Source organism: Nicotiana tabacum, chromosome 4 (assembly GCF_000715075.1).
Source record: "Nicotiana tabacum cultivar K326 chromosome 4, ASM71507v2, whole genome shotgun sequence".
Lineage (NCBI taxonomy): Eukaryota > Viridiplantae > Streptophyta > Magnoliopsida > Solanales > Solanaceae > Nicotiana > Nicotiana tabacum.
Window position 1 is genome coordinate 131628444 of NC_134083.1, and position 17351 is coordinate 131645794.

Genomic DNA, 17351 nt, shown 5'->3' on the forward strand with positions numbered 1-17351 from the left:
CATAACTCTGAATTTACAGTGTAGTGAAGCACTGATACATGGCGAGTATAAAAATACATTACAAAAATGTCTTAGTCCCAAACAAGTTAGGATTGACTATATAAATCCTCATTGACTATGTCGTTTCAATTAACTCATCATCTGCCAATAATATATAATAATAATAATAATAATAATAATAATAATAATAATAATAATAATAATAATAATATAAAACAATGGCAAGAAGTGTCAAAACCCTGCCAAAATTTTGAATTTTTTAGTTTGATTTATTGGGAAAGAAAGGAATATTGTTTACAAAGTTCAGTTTATGGGCGAACTACACCGGATTGAAATAGAGGAAACAAAATTAACATATAACATCATAATATCATGAATAAAGTAAAATATCTCGAAAATCACATAATAAAATTAAAACCATCATAATAGACTATATAACTTCCCAAAACTAGTGTCACGGAGTACGTTAGATCTAAGGAGAGGTCTGAAATGAAATACAACAGTTTTTGATACAAGTAAATAGTAGCAAGGTGATGAAAGGGAACTCCAGAGTCTGCGAACGGGTATGCAACACTACCTCGAGTCTCCAACAGGTAACGACTAAGCACCTCTCGGGACTCCGCTGGTACTAATGGCTCAATCTGCACAAAAAGTGCAAAAGTGTAGTATAAGTATAACCAATCCAATGTACATAGTAACTTTCGAGCCTAACTTCGACGAGGTAGCGATGAGGCTATGACAAGATACTTACCATAAAAACATGTACAGTTAATAAGAAAGAGAAATATCAGGAATAAAGGCGGAAAATAGTAGAAGGATCAACTCCAAGAAATAACAACCACGTTTCTAAAATAAGCAGTTAAACCTTTCTTAACAACTCAAACCAAAGAGGATAAAACGATATCAGTGAACAACATAGCCAAATCTACCAAGGAAGACAATATCATAAATCAAACACTGAATTCATATCATATGCGTTGTGACACACAACCCGATCCAACGCAAAACTTTTGCGACGAGAAACCTAATCCCATTGATATATTATTTTGGTGAGCAACACAATCTAACATACCAATTCACATGGAAATATCCAACAAGTAACCAAAAATGGCAAGGTTCATGATATATTATCAAAGAGAATGGATAAGCATAATTCATCAAGGAAAAGATGAACACGACAAATATGTGATAGGCAATGCGATATCCCAAGAGCTAATCTTACTCATATAACTCAATAAGAACTCAAGGGGACACTAACACATGAATAATCAAATAATCTCACAAACTGACATAACATAAGAGAATAATACATGAAATAAGAAAAGACATGAATAAAACCTATTCTAGCTGCATGCTTTAAACCATGACAAATACATATACACTCATTATCATGCATATACGCTTCCCCCAACACATTTAGTATATAGCAAGTAAAACATTTACAACTTAATTCCCTCAAATCAAGGTTAACCACGATACTTACCTCTTTTAGGAACAAGTTTAACAATTCAATAAATAAGTCTCCAAATAATTCGAATATAGTCAAATAATACTCAAATAAATCAAAACAAGCTAAGAAACCCTCCTAATACTAAAAGGGTTAGATCTTTATCATATTTGAAAATGTCAAAAAAGTCAACCGGGATCAACTTGGTCGAAATTCAAAATCAAGACCAAACTCCGATTACCCATTCTTCCCTGATCCAAATATGTGATTTGTTTTGATATTCGGCCTCAAATCGAGGTCTAAATCTTCAAAATTAGCTATCTTAAGTTTCTACTCAAAATCCTACTTCTACTCTTTGAAATGCTAGATTTAGGGATAAAAGATCTATGTGAAATTATGAAAATAAATCAAAACTAAGTTAAAATCACTAACATTTGAAGTTGGGAAGAAAAACCTCTCAAATATTGCCTCCTTATGTATCCTAGGTCTCAAAAATGAAATATAATGAGCTTATCTCAAAACCCTTTTATCACGCCCAACTCTAGTCCTAAAAAGGATAAGCGGTCGCTGCAAATATAATCCGATCTAAAAAGCTGGATTCGAATCCTACAGAGAACTAAGATTTCACTATAACTGTTCAATATCACTAAGAAGACAAACTCGAACAATTCCTAAGTTATATATATATATATATATATATATATATATATATATATATTAATATTAATATTCTTATCATTACACTAATTAACTATTAAATTAAAGTAGTAAATTAACAACTAGGGATACTAAGGGTTGGAGACAAGATTGAAAAAGTCTAGAGTTATGATTTCCTCAATTGTCAGAATCCTTCCAGCTACATCTCCTACAATTTTGCCTAAATATTCTCTACTGATCATGAGCACTCGACTTATCAAACTTGAGCAACTACAATAATGTACTAGTCATATTCTCTCGAATTACGCTAGCTTGCATTTTTCACCGCTCACTATGATCATGTCAAAGCTCTGTTATCTCTAATCTCGCTTTTAAACCCACCGTATTGCTCTCTGATATACCTTGGTAGTGACGTTGTTCGACAACAACCTAAATATGCACTCTTTCTCAAGCAATACATAATAAATAAGAATAGTCAATTTATGGCCATTTAATCAACAACAATAAACACGTAGTTGAACAAATAGGGATATTCAAAGGCAAAATTATTTTAAAACGTAACAAGAATTCATCCTCCAAAAGGTTCCATCAAACCCTAGATTAGATATTTTAGTTACTAATAATTGTATAAATAATCATAGTAATATTCAAAAGCATTAAACTACAGATTAAAGAAGAACGGAGAGAAAAACTCTTGTGATCCGTGCTTCAGAGTGTTCTGTAGCCTTTTGCTTCTCAAATAATGTCTCTCCCTCTAAAAACTAAGTTCAGGAGGTATTTATAAGGTAGGGTTGAGGTATACACGTCCAAACATAATGAGGAAATAAAAGTGGCTCGGATAAGCATCGTCAGTGCAGGGCATTGTCAGAGGCACCAACATTACCCCGCGAGGCGCCAACATTACCCCGCGAAGCGCTATCAGAGGTGCCAATGACAATGCCCTGGACAAAGCCTTGCACTATCTAGGGCTATGACTTTTCATTGCCTTGCACGGCTTCTTTTATTGCTCCATTTTGTAGCTTCGAGGTACCATTTCGTGCAACCTTTCTCCACTTCATGTCCAAGTATTCCTACACGTAAAATAAACTCTATTAAGATCAATTGTCGCACAAATTCGCATCCAAACAACAAGCAAGAAGGGTAAATAATATCAAAATATATGGAATTATAGCACGACATCACCCTTCCCTTTTACCTAGCAGCAGTTGTCGCAATTGTGAATTGTTGTTCGCAAATGAGATATCGCAAATGCGAAATTTTGTTCGTATTTGCAAATAAGTGTTGGTGCATAAATCACATGTGTGACTTGGCCTTCACAACTGTAGACGTTGCAATTGAGGCCAGGTCTTCGCAAATGCGAGCATCCCCCAAGACTAAGCGCATTTGAAAATGCAGACATCGCATCGCAAATGCGATACAACCTGAGCTCTCCCTATTTTCGCAAATGCGAGGCGATAGCCACAATTGCAACGTCGCATTTGCAAGCCTATTGGAGGAATTGTGACAACAACAGAACCAACAAAAATCAATACTTACCCAAACGGCCTGAAACTAATTCGAAACTCACCTGATTCCCTCGGGACCCAATCCACTCATCCTAAAAATTATATAAACCTTATACGAACTTGCTCGTAAGCTCAAAACATCAAACTGACATAAAAAGCAAAGAATCATGAACCAAGAATTCAAATGTTCAAAAACTCAAATTTTCAACTTTCAACAATAAGCACTAAAATGGTCTTGGGTCACCCGGGACCGAAACCGAACATACGTAAAAGTCTAAAATTATCATACGAATCTACTGAAATCATCGAAATACCAATCCGAGGTTATTTACAAAAAATATTCACCCGGTTAACTCCAACAATATTAAAGCTCTAGAATTATAATTTCTCTTCCAAAACACATCTAAACTTTTCGGAAATCGAAAGGAACCATACACACAACTCATGAAACATCAAATGAAACTATTCAAGGCTTCAAATTAGGAGACGAAAGTTAGAACTCAAAATAACATATCGGGTCGTTACATTCTCCACCTCCAAAAGAAACATTCATCATTGAATGGACAGAGAAATGTTTCTGAACTGGAAAAGAGATAAGGATATATACTCTGCATATCAGACTCAGACTCTCAGGCAACCTCCTCAGTCGGTTGCCCTTTCTAAAGCACTTTCACAGAAGAAATATTCTTACATCTCAAGTTCTGAACATGCCTATCTAAAATAGCTACTGGCTCTTATTCATAAGTCAAATTCTCATGAAGTTGCACTGTGCTGAAGTTCAGTACATGTGGCTTATCTTCATGATACTTCCGAAGCATCGAAACGTGAAATATCGGATGTACCTTTGCTATCTAGGAGGCAAGTCAAGCCTATAAGCAACCTCCCATACTTTCTCTAATACCTCAAATGGACTGATAAACCTCAGGATTAACTTGGTCTTCTCCCCAAACCTCGTCACACCCTTCATTGGCAAAATTTTCAAAAGTACCTTCTCACCATACATAAAAGCCACATCATTGACCTTCTTGTCCTCATAACTCTTCTGTCTAATCTGTGCTATCTAAAAATGATCTTGAATTCATTTCACCTTCTCTAAGACATCACGAACCAAATCTATACCCAATATTCTAGGCTCACCAGCCTCAAACCAACCAAAAGGAGAACGACACTCCATACCAAATAAAGACTCATATGATGCCATCTAAATGTTGGATTGTTAGTTGTTTTTGTAGGCAAACTCCTTCAATAATAGAAACTGATCTCAATGGCCTCTAAAATCAATAAAACATGCCCTTAATATATACTCAGGGATCTGAATAGTCCGCTCGAACTGGCTATCCGTCTGCGGGTGAAATGCAGTGCTCAACTACACCTGCATACCCAACTCTCGCTGAATAGCTCTCCAAAAGTGCAACATGATCTGAATGACACTGTCAAAAATGATAGAAATGGGCACACGTGCAAAAGAAAAACCTTGCTAATGTAGATCTGAGTGAACTTCTCTAAAGTGTAAGAAGACATCACCAGAATTGTGATGACCCGACTGGTCATTTTGACTATTTTAGCCCCGTTCCCCTATTTATCGCTTCTTCTATGTTAATTTGTGGTTATGAGACATGCTTGGGTGATTGATTTGGTTTTGAGGATGATTAGGAGTGAATTGGGAAACTTAGTCCCAAGGTTAGAGGTTTAATTTGTTAGAGTTGGCGAAAGTATGAATTTTGTATAGACGACTCCGAAATAGAGTTTTGATGGTTTCTATAGCTTTGTATGGTGATTTTGGACTTAGGAGTATATCTGAATATTGATTAGATCGCTTTGGCTTGAATTGACAAAAGTTAGAAAGTTAAAGGAAGGTTGAAAGGTTTGACTGAGAGGTTACTTTGTTGATACCAGGCTCAGATTTTGGTTTCGAGAGTTGGAATAGGTCTCTTGTTCCATTTATGACTTGTGTGCAAACTTTGAGGTCAATCAAAATTGTTTTGATATGTTTCGACATTAGTTTTATAAGTTGGAAGTTCATTAGTTTCATTAGGGTTGAAATGGGGTGCGATTTATGATTTTGATGTTGAATGATATGATTTGAGGCTTCAACCAAGTTTGTATTGTGTTTTAGGATCTGTTGATATATTTGGTTGAGGCCCCGGGGGCCTCGGGGTTATTACAGATGGTTGACAGATCAAGAGTTGGACTTATGCAATTTTTGTTGGCAGTTGTTCTAGTGTAACTCCACCTGCGAGGTTTTGGCCGTAGTTGCGGAGCCACAGAAGTGACCAGGCACTCGCAGAATCGAGCAATAGGAAGGGAGCCTAGGAGCGCAAGTGCAGAGTGGAATCCGCATAAGCGGACGTGTGCAAGAAGATTCAAAGAAGCGAATTTTGACTGAAGGACTAGGGATCACAGAAACGGAAGGTCTCCACAGGTGCGTTAGCGCAGAAGGGATGGTGCGATCACAGAAGAGATCCTGCAGGTGCGAAGAAGGGACTGCAGGTGAGATAAGACGGGAGCTTAAGTGAATTTCGCAGATCCAAAAATTTGACCAGAGAAGCGGTTCCGCAGAAGCGACGAAGTTGATTGCAGATGCGAAAAGCTTGGGTAGAAGGATTTAAATGAAGGGTTTCATGATTTCTCTCATTTTAGACTTTGGGAGCTCGGCTAGGGGCGATTGTTGAGAGGGTTTTGGATATCATTGAAGAGGTAAGTAAATATTCATCACTTTTATTGATACTTATTATTTACCCATTGATTGTACACCTTGATTATATGTGCTTAAGGTGAAATTTGGGGGATTTTAGAACTATGTATTGGAGAGTAAGATTTGGGAATTTGAGAGTCGATTTGTGGTTGGAATTAGATGATTTTTGTATTGTTAGAGTCGTAATTGAATAAGTGTTGGGATTTTGTGAATTTTGTCGGGTTCTGAGGTGCGAGTCCGGGGTTGATTTTGGTTAAACATCTTAGCTTTATCGTATGGAATCGATTCCTATAGCTTGTATTGATTATATTAAGTTATTTGTGACTAGATTCGAGTCATTCAAAGGATGATTCACGAGGCAAGGGTTTGTTGGAGCATCAGGTTGCGCGCTTTGAGGTAAGTAACACATCTAAACTTGGATTTGAGGGTATTTAACCCTAAGGACTATGTTATATGGATAATATTGGGGTGACATACGCTCTAGGTGAAGGGCGTGTGCGCATGCACCGGTTTGTTCATGGTTTAGGGAGGCCTTTTGGCTATTACCGAGCTTGTTTTGTTATCAAATCATGTTATCCCCGTATTTCTTCTATTTGATTGGTTATTTGTACTGTAAATCATGTTAGACATCATGTCTAGGATATGTGCTAATTATTTAATACTTGATAGTGCTATTCTTGTTGTCTCTGAGTTATCTACCTTATTTTAACACATGTTCTCAGTCATGATACTGAATTTGCGAATAATATCTTTGTGTCCATACTTCTTATTTGATTCCTCACTTGTTGTTGATTCTGCTTAAGGGCAATTATGTTTAACTGAGTATTTGAAATGTGTGTATCTGACACTTGAATGGTAAATGACTGAGTTTGGGCCTTAGAGCCGGTTTGGTATTGATTTTGAGGTGACACGTATGCCAAGTCGACATTGGGCTAAGTGTTATTGTTTTGGGGCGACACGTGCACTAGGCCTCACTATTGGGATAAATGATTATTATTAGCACATGTGTAGGATCCGCCCTCCGAAGTCTGACATGTCAACAATGGGCGCAGGCACAGTACTACATACACGTATTTGTTGATGGGCAGTTATGCCAGACACCTGTACAATGCTAAGTGTAAATATTCTTGATAGATCTAATGTGATACTGTTGATTCACATGTATACCTGATATTTGACATGCTTTATCTGTGTTGGGCTTTAACTATTATACTTGAAAGCATGCCTAAATTACTGAAATGTGGGCAAGCTGAACTTGGTATTATTGAGCTACTGTTTCTAGGGTTTATCCTTTATATTCTGAATTGTTATCGGTTATTGGTATTAGTATTGGATAGTTGTTTTGAGCTCGTCACTAATTTCAACCCAAGGTTAGTCCACCCGTATCACTCTGATAGCCACCCGTATCACTCCGATAGTCACCCATATCACTCCGCCATGTCAATATTATTAGCCACATGTATCACTCCGCACAATCACCAACAATGAGATGCCACCCTTATGCTCTGCATAACGACCATAGTTAGATGCTACCCTTATGCTCTACATAACAATAATCAATCCACACAACAAATTCACATGTGCTAATATCACAACAACATGACATATCAACTCATATCACAAGTTCCCATAGGCCACAACCTCTTAACAACAACAATACCAATATCACTGCAACACATAACCCGCGGCTCAAACACGACGTGTACAAAATCTCAATAACAACTAATGAACGGGGAAAGTAACTCAACAATGAACAATACCCCATTAAACAACAACTTCAACTAAAATAGGTTAATGACTTTCAATAACTTCAACTTCAATTAACTGCTTAAGAATAAACTCAATAATGAAAGTATTTCCATGAAATGGCAAACTTCGAATTCTAGTGCACGGCATAAGCTAACAACGAAAGAGATGGCATGAACTAGCAACTCTGTCTAAATTCATGAGAATAACTCAGCAACGAAAGGATATCATGCAACAATAATTTCAATTAAGGATAACTCAATAATAAAGGAAGTCACATAATAATAAAAGAGGTAACAACTTCAAATAAAGCATATAAGAGTAAACTTGACAAGTAAAAGATATAACATATTCTAACAACTCCAAATAAAGCATGTGAGAGAAAACTTGACAAATAAAAGATATAACATGTGCCAAAAATTTAAATTAAATACATGAAAGAACAAACTTTACAAATAAAAGATATAACATGTAACAACTTCAAATAAATCCATGAAAGAAGCCTAAGAGTCTAAGCTGGTCAATTTCAATATATAAGTTCGAGTACATACTCGTCACCTCGCATACATGTATTTCACATAATTCAAATCATACAATAAATCCCAAATCCTAACGGGTAGTTCCCCCATACAAAGTTAGGCAAGATATTTATATCAAAAAAGCTAAATCAATAATCTAAAATGACCTTCTCGTGTGAACTAACCTCCGGACGGCTCGAATCTAGCCAAAATAACTTAATATCATAAATAAAAGCCATAAAAAATAATTCGGGATAATAAATTTTTGATCTTTAATGAAAACTAAAAAGTCATGCAAAGGACTTCCGTTCTCTTCTCTCTCCTGAGAATTAGGGCGACACTAGGGTAAACTCCGACAACAGCCTGCTAATGGCCAATATGGCCGGGGGCCAGCCCTCTGCCATGGCTGGTCAGCCTTTCCCAATGTGCCCCACAAAGCCTAACTCTACAACAAACAATCCACAGCCCTTAGATTTCTCAAAATCCTAAAACCAATCGCGCTAAATAGTCCCATGCACACGAACCCTTGTCCAAAAGTTTTTGTTGATCCTATTCCTATGAGACGTGTTACTTTCTTACATGGAGAACATCTCGTCAAGTTTACAGAGGCAGAAGTTGATCGTATGAATGTAATTGAAGGTTTGCAATATGCAGTTATGGCCAAATTTTCCTATGGATGGCCAGAATTGCAGGAGCTACGTAGAATCATCCCAGTTCAATGTTGAATCAAAGGTGAATATAATTTTGGTTTCCTTAGAGATCGGCATGTGCTAATTAGGTTGACATTATGGGAAAATTTTATTAATCTTATGTCAAAAAGTGATTACTATGTTAAAGCAAAGGATGGATATGAATACCAAATGAGGCCGCTTATTTATGATGCAAAATTTAAGGTATGTGAGGAAACCCCAAAGAAATCCAAGCTTATTACCTACTTAATTTGTAAAAGAAGTTTTGTTCTCGTTAGCTTCAGCAGTAGGGAAGCCATTTCACCTTGATATGGATACTATCAATAAAACACGACCTAGTTGCACAAGAGTTAAAGTCCTTGTAGACCTGCTCGCTGACTTGCCCAAGAAAGTGCGCATGGATATAGATAATGAGGCTAATGTGGAGGTAAGGACTGAATGGGTTAAAATATAGTATGATTTTCTACCCAAGTATTGCAAAGAGTGCAAGCTTCAAGGGCATGACGAGATTGATTGTTGGAGGCTACATACTGAAATGATGGATCGTAATGGTAAGGCAAAACAAGTTGGAGGAGGTCGTGGAGAAGAAAGGGCAAAAAAGAAGGTTCCTTTAATGATCCTAACTAGTGGTAAGGTCGTTGGTAACCCAAAGGAGCAATGGAAAGAAATTAAAGACAAACATATGAAGAATGTTGCAAAGCAAGATGAAACTCAAGTAAAAACTGGAAAAGAAATCATTCCAGTTGATCAAGGTGAAGGGCAACAGGTTCAAGTTGGTAACAAATATGCAATTTTAAAAATGGAGGAAGGGGAGAAAGAATATGATCAACAGTTAGTTTTGATTGAAGAGAATACATCTCAACAACAACCTAAACCTAGTGCTACTGTAACTGGGAAATTAAAACCATCAGTAGCAGAAAAGTTAACCCAGTTGCTCCTGTACTTACTCCTAATTCTAATGGGATTGGGGCAACACAAGGCAATGGAGTTCATGCAGCAAATAATAACAAGAAGAAAAAGGGAGGGGAATTAGCTTATGTCAAGAAAAATCAATCATGTCAAGAAATACCATTGCAAACTGTAGATACTAGGAATGTTAAGCTAGGCAGACTTTGGAGCGACCAAGTAGAAGAAGGTTCTGAAGAGGAAGGTGATCTTTTTTCAGATGAAGACGATAGTGATGAACATGATGATACACAATATGTGGATCCTGATGAAGAGGCCAAAGCTTGTAGTGATGAAGAGAAAGGTGTTCAACTGATTGGAGGAAACTCTAAAAAAGATGAGAGGCGGGAAACAGTTGTGGAGACTGGAGTAAAAATAACTCTAACTGAGGTAGAAATTGTCTCAAATGTGAATGCAATGAAGATTCCAGCAACACCTAAACATATCCATAACCCTAACCCTAACCCTAATTTGTCTACAGTAAAACCTAACTCTTCGTTAAAGGTTATTAAGCAAGCAAATGTGAAAGAAAGGCAATGGATTGTGGCAGAACCCTCATTGACAACAAGAGGTGCTAAAAAAATTACTTTACCTAAAAGAGGCAAGAACTATTTAATAAACCAAAACGGTGAGGACATTCCAGATGATAATGAGGAAGGGGTGGAAAGGATCTTGATGAAGAATAGACAACCCAAAACTTTATGAATGCAGCTAGACAAGGTGATATTCTCCTAGACAAATTGAGAAGGTAAAATCTTCGGGCAAAGGGAGAAAGAAGCAAGAAAAAGAAGGACCCAATGTGCAAGGTGTTGGGGTTCAAACAAGAAGGATTGTATCTAAATCCATAAATTAATTATGAATGCTATTATATGGATTATTAGATCAGTTAATATAAAGAAAGCCTTTGAAAGGATTGTTACAATGCATACACAATATGATATTTATTTAATTGGATTAATGGAGCTGATGCAAAATACCAATAAACTGGAAAGCTATAGAAGGCAGCTAGGTTTGCAACATTCTTTTGTTAATGTCTCTAATAAAGTGTAGGCATTTGTAGATGAAGCTTATGATGTTGATGTGTTAATGGATATGGAGCAACAATTAACACTAAGACTAATCAATCTTGAATCATAGAAGGAGATGATAACTACTCTTGTTTTTGCCAAATGTGATTCCATAGAGAGAATTGAATTATGGGACTCCATGTATGCTCTAGCTTCTGACATGAGTGTTCCATGGTTAGTTGGTGGTGATTTTAACGTCAAAGTCGATGAGGAGGAGACGTTTAGAGGTTTGCTAGTGTCTTTAAATGTAGTGAAAGATTTTCGACATTCTATAGACACTTGCAATTTGGTGGATTTAGGCTTTAAAGGTAGCATATTTACGTGGTGGAATGGAAGATCAGATGATGCTTGTATCTTCAAGCGATTGGATAGATGTTTGGCTAACTTCGAATTGCAGCAAATGATGCCTGATTTGGAAGTATCACACCTGTCCAAAACTGGATCATATCACTGCCCTATGCTATTATCGTACGACCTCAATGCTCCCCATATAAATAAGTCATTTAAAATCTTGAAGTTTTGATTAAAACATGAATCCTTCATTGATGTAGTAAAGGAAAATTGAAGTGCAGATTTTGCTGGGAACCCATTTGTATTGTTTAACTACAAACTGAAGAAGTTGAAAAAAGCACTATCTACATGGAGTAAGGCAACGTTTGGGAACATATTTCAGAAGGTGGCCAGCCTTGAGGAACTAGTTATTCTCCATGAAACACAATTTGAGTTTTAGCCTACACAACACAATAGGGAAAGATTATTGAAAGTTCAAGGTGAGTTTACTAAATATTTTCATTTAGAGAAACAATTTTGGATACAAAAGGAAAGGATGAACTGGTTTAAAGATGGGGACAGAAATACGAAAGTTTTTCATGCTCAAGTCAATAGTAGAAGGAAGAAATTACAAGTGAAGAGAATACAAAATAGTATGGGACATTGGATTGAAGATAGAGAGGCTATGAAAGAAGAAGCTATTAATTTTTTCCATGCTCAATTCAAAAAAGATTCACCTCCTACTGTTTTTGGTATCCTCGATCACGTACCAAGAATGGTGGAGGAAGGACAGAACCTACAGCTCATCGATCAACCAACAAAATAACAAGTTAAACGGGCAGTGTTTGGGCTAAATGGGGAGAGTGTTGGAGGCCCGGATGGTTTCAATGGTTGCTTCTTTCAATATTGCTCGAAAATTATTGGTGATGATGTAGTTGACATGGTGAAAGGTTTCTTTAATGGCCAATACTTACCTAGATTTATCACTCATACAAATCTAATATTTTTGCCAAAAAAGAAAGAGGTTAATACATTCAGTGATATGAGTCCAATAAGCCTAAGAAATTTCATCAATAAGGTGTTCTCGAGAGTAATACATGAAAGGTTGGTGGATCTTCTTCCTAATCTAATCTCTAATGAACAAGCGGGATTTGTGAAGGAGAGGAGTATTGTAGAAAATATGTTATTAATGCAGGAGATTATCATTGACATTAGACTAAGGACAAGAGCAGGTCCTAATATTATGATCAAGTTAGACATGGATAAAGCTTATGATAGGCTTTCATGACTGTTCTTGACAAACATTCTGAGGAAATGGGGTTTTGTGAGAGGTTTATTGGTGGTGTACGGTATTATCTCTAACAATTGGTACTTTGTTCTTCTTAATGGACATCCTTATGGTTTTTTTAAATCTACAAGAAGGGTGAAACAAGGAGATCCATTGTCAACTACACTTTTCATATTGGAAGCAGAAGTCTTGTCTAGAGGCTTGAACTCACTGCATATGAATCTATATTTTGTGGATTTGGTTTGCCAAAATAGAGTCCAAAAATCAATCACTTGGCGTATGCAGATGATACAATAATCTTTTCTTCCACATATGCCACTTCCTTACAATGCATCATGGAGTTGTTGAGTGCTTATGAGATTGCGTCGGGGTAACTGATCAATAAAGCAAAGTCAGTTGTGTATATGAATTGCTCAACAAGCGTAGAGGTGCTTACAAAGGTGCAAAGAATAATGGGCATTGGTAAGCAAGATTTTCCTTTCACATACTTAGGCTGTCCTATTTTTTATACAAGGAGAAAAATGGATTATTACCAAGGCTTAATCAATAAAGTAATTGGTATCACAAGGATGGCAGGGTAAACTATTGTCCATAGGAGGTAAGGTTGTTTTGATATCCCATGTATTACAAAGTATGCCAATTCACCTCCTCTCAGTTGTTAATCTTCCTTTATATGTGATTGATAAACTACATAAGATGTTTGCTCAATTATTTTGGAGCAATTCAATAGGAGGAAAGAGTATACATTGGGCTTCAAGGAAAAATTTATGCCTACCTATTGAAGAAGGAGGAGTAGGGTTTAGGTCTTCACATGATATATCTAAAGCTTTGTTCTGTAAGCTTTGGTGGAAATTTAGGACCAAACCTATTTTGTGTAGTGCTTTCATGAGTCAAAAGTATTGCAAAAAATTGAATGTTGTCATTGTACCTTGGAACCGTGGATCACATGCTTGGAGGAAGATGCTTGAACGTAGGGACTTGATAGAACATTAAATTTTATGGAAATGAAAAATGAGATCTTCTCTTTTTTGGTATGATAATTGGATATAATTAGGAACACTCTATTTCAATATTCCTCCAGATTTTTCACTTGATGAATCAGTAAACAATGTGAGGGATGTGATCAATGAAGGAATGTGGGATGTAAATCGATTGATGACTCTACTACCAGAGGAGTTTGCTGATCACATTATTGACAATATTACTCATCCAGTGGAACATGATGTGCTTGACAAATAGATGTTGATGTTGGATACAAAGGGTGATTTTAGTCTGAAGTCGGCATGGGAATATTTACGAAGGAGAAGGGATCCTAACAATGCTTACAACAATATGTGAATTAAGGGATTGCCTTTCAAGATATCTTTCTTTATGTGGAAGGTGTGGAGAGCTAAGCTGCCACTTGATGATGTGATAAAGAGAATGGGTTATGTTGTTACTTTTAGATGTTGGTGTTGTGCCAATCCACAAGATGAATCCATGGCTCATGTCTTCTTTAGATCGTACGCTGCCACTAGAACATGGTCATACTTCTTCTCTCATGCTGGATTGTCATTGGATGGATTAAATTTACACCAGGCAGTGATCAAATGTTGGACAACTCATATAATTCCTCGACTCAAACCAATTTTTTAAGTGTTGCCATCCATCATCATTTGGGAATTATAGAAAAGGAGAAACAGTTGAAAATATGGGGAGATGGTTACACTTAATAGAGTGATATATCAAGTATCCTCTACTATGCAAGCTTTTGTCAAGGTTAGGAAGCCTGGCCTGAAACATTTACCTCACAAATGGCCAGACCTTTTGCAAATGCTCGAGTAGTATACACCAAGGCTAGAGGTCACTAAAGTGTTATGGGAATTTCCTATGGAAGGGTGGATAAAGGTGAACACGGATGGTGGAGGTAGGGGAAATTCGGGCAGAAGTGCAATAGGTTTTTGCTTAAGGGACAATTATGGGGATGTTATACATGCAAATGGGCAGGAGATTAATGAAGCAACCAACACTGAAGCAGAGACATTGGCAATACTTGAATCACTCAGGTATTGTACGCAGAATCACCTTTCTCGTATATGTTTGCAAACAGACTTTTTGTTATTGAAAAATGTCATTGAGGGGACTTGGAGTACACCATGGGGAATTGTGGAATATGTGGAAGAAATATGGAGATTAATAGAGATGTGCAATGCCAGGATAACACATATATTTAAAGAAGGCAACAAATTGGCTGATCACCTAGCCAATTATGCACAGAACATTGGTCCTATTGAGTGCCATAGGAAGAAAGATTGTGAACGATGATAAACTACAATGTCCCTATTAGAGGATATGAGTTGCAACAGGTTAGAAGGGGATAAGATGAAGAGCACAATGGAGGAGGAGCTGGCTATTACTACATGTTTCCACCTTGTTCAAATCCTTATGGAGGAGAGCATGGTAAATTTGGTGTTTACTAAATTTGTGTTCTTTTTTGCAGGAAAAGTTATTGTCTTCATGTCTTGCCTCTTGATACAAGTTCAATGGGTGGTATTAGTACTTAGTACTCATTCCCTTGAAGGAGTATTGAGGGCAAGCACAAGCATGGAAACAAAAATGAAAGCTTGAATCATAATGATGCTAGAGATTGGTTGTGATACTAGGGCCTATCATATAAGGCAAGATCTGAACATCTTTTGGCATGTTACTTTAGCTACCTTGGTACAGTGTAATAGCATACACTCCTTTGCGAAGATCACATGTACTGGAATGCAAGCGTGGGTCGATGCCCTGTTTTTCTACCATGATGATCACTTAGTGTACAGGTTTTTGCGAGGACAAAGGAGCCTACTGGATGTATTGTGGATAGAGAACCCAATATACTTCAGTAATACACCACCTCATAATGGGTTTCATGCAAAAATTTCAACAGATTACACATAAAGGTCACATGTAATTTTTTACCAACAGTGTGTGCCCGTTCACGATTCATTTTGTTGGACAGTGCAAGTAGCGGTTGCCACAGCTATCTTCTTTGGTACTGCAGGATTGGAACCATTGCACAAATATTTCAAACCAGTTGTGAGAAAATCTGGGCAGTGATGAATGCTAGCACATTGATGAAGATTTGCACTCTTTCGATAATATGGATTCCCAAGCACAATGACTTTACATGGCTAGTTTAGCACAATGACTTTACATGACTAGTTTTTATTCATCTTTTATACTACTTTAGTAGCTCAATAATTGCATTCATTCATAGGATGAAATGTGCTTACTAAATTTGAGTATCATTTGCTCAAAATTGGTAACATGTAAAAAAAAAAAAAAAAATCAACCCAAAAAGTCAACCCCATGCCCGTACCTCGGAACCTGATAAAACTTACAAAATCCAAATACTCATTCCGATATGACTCTAACCATACCAAAATTATTCAATTCCGATATCAAATCGGCCTTCAAATCATCATTTTATACTTCAAAAAGCTTTAACAAAAATCCTCAATTTCTCCAATTTAAATCACTAAATAAATAATAAAAACAAAGATGGGATCATGAAATATAACCAAACTCGAGTCAAGAACACTTACCCCAATCCAAAACATGAAAATTTCCTCCGTAATCACCCAAATCCAAGCTCTCTAACTCAAAAAGTGAGAAAATAATAAAAACCCTCGAAATAGAGTACTTTTATATCCTGCCCAGATATAATACATCACGATTGCGGAAGAAACTATGCGATCGTGAAGAAGGAATCAACACTGCCCAAAAATGTAATACGTGATCGCGTAGACAATACTGTGACTGTGAAGGCCAGCGAACCAAGGAAGTGCGAACGCATAACACCTACCGCGAACACATAAGCCAACAAGCCTGCCTCCTTCCACAGTACTACGCGATCGCTATCCTGAAGACGCGAACGCGACTGATAAACAACTCAAGTATCGCGAACATGGTATCACATATGCGAATGGAAAGAAGAACCACACCCAGCTCCCACAATACATCTCGATCGCGACCGCATCCCCGAGATTGTGTAGAGTACCTGAAGCATCAGAAAACGAGCAACTCTAAAACATGACGAAATGGCCCGAAGCCCATCCGAAAAATACCCGAGGCCCCCGGGACCCCACCCAATCATACCAACCACTCTCATAACAAAACGCGGACCTACTCGAGGCCTCATATCACAGCAAACAACATCAAAACTATGAATCGTACCTCAATTCAAGCCTAATGAACTAATGAACTTTCAACTTATACAACTCGGCCGAATCATATTAAATCAACTCGGAATGACTTCAAAATTTGCATGTAAGTCCCAAATAACACAACGGAGCTATACCAACTCCCGGAATCGAAATTCGAACCCGATATCAACAAAGTCAACTCTCGGTCAAACCTCTCAACCTTCCAAACCTTCAACTTTCCAACTTTCGCCAAAATTCATCAAATCAACCTACGGTCCTCCAAATCCAAATCCAGACATACAACTGAGTGCAAAATCACCATACAAAGCTATTGGAATCATCAAAATACCATTCT

General features: G+C 37.1%; 1 protein-coding gene across 1 annotated transcript; it reads left to right on the plus strand.

Moving 5' to 3' along the window:
* Nucleotides 1-11345: 11345 nt before the first annotated feature.
* On the plus strand, nucleotides 11346-14066 carry LOC142180120 (uncharacterized). The gene is made up of 4 exons (XM_075251048.1): nucleotides 11346-11687; nucleotides 12818-12888; nucleotides 13685-13797; nucleotides 13882-14066. Exons 1-4 carry the CDS (start codon nucleotides 11346-11348, stop codon nucleotides 14064-14066), a joined length of 711 nt encoding a protein of 236 aa, XP_075107149.1.
* Nucleotides 14067-17351: the final 3285 nt, after the last annotated feature.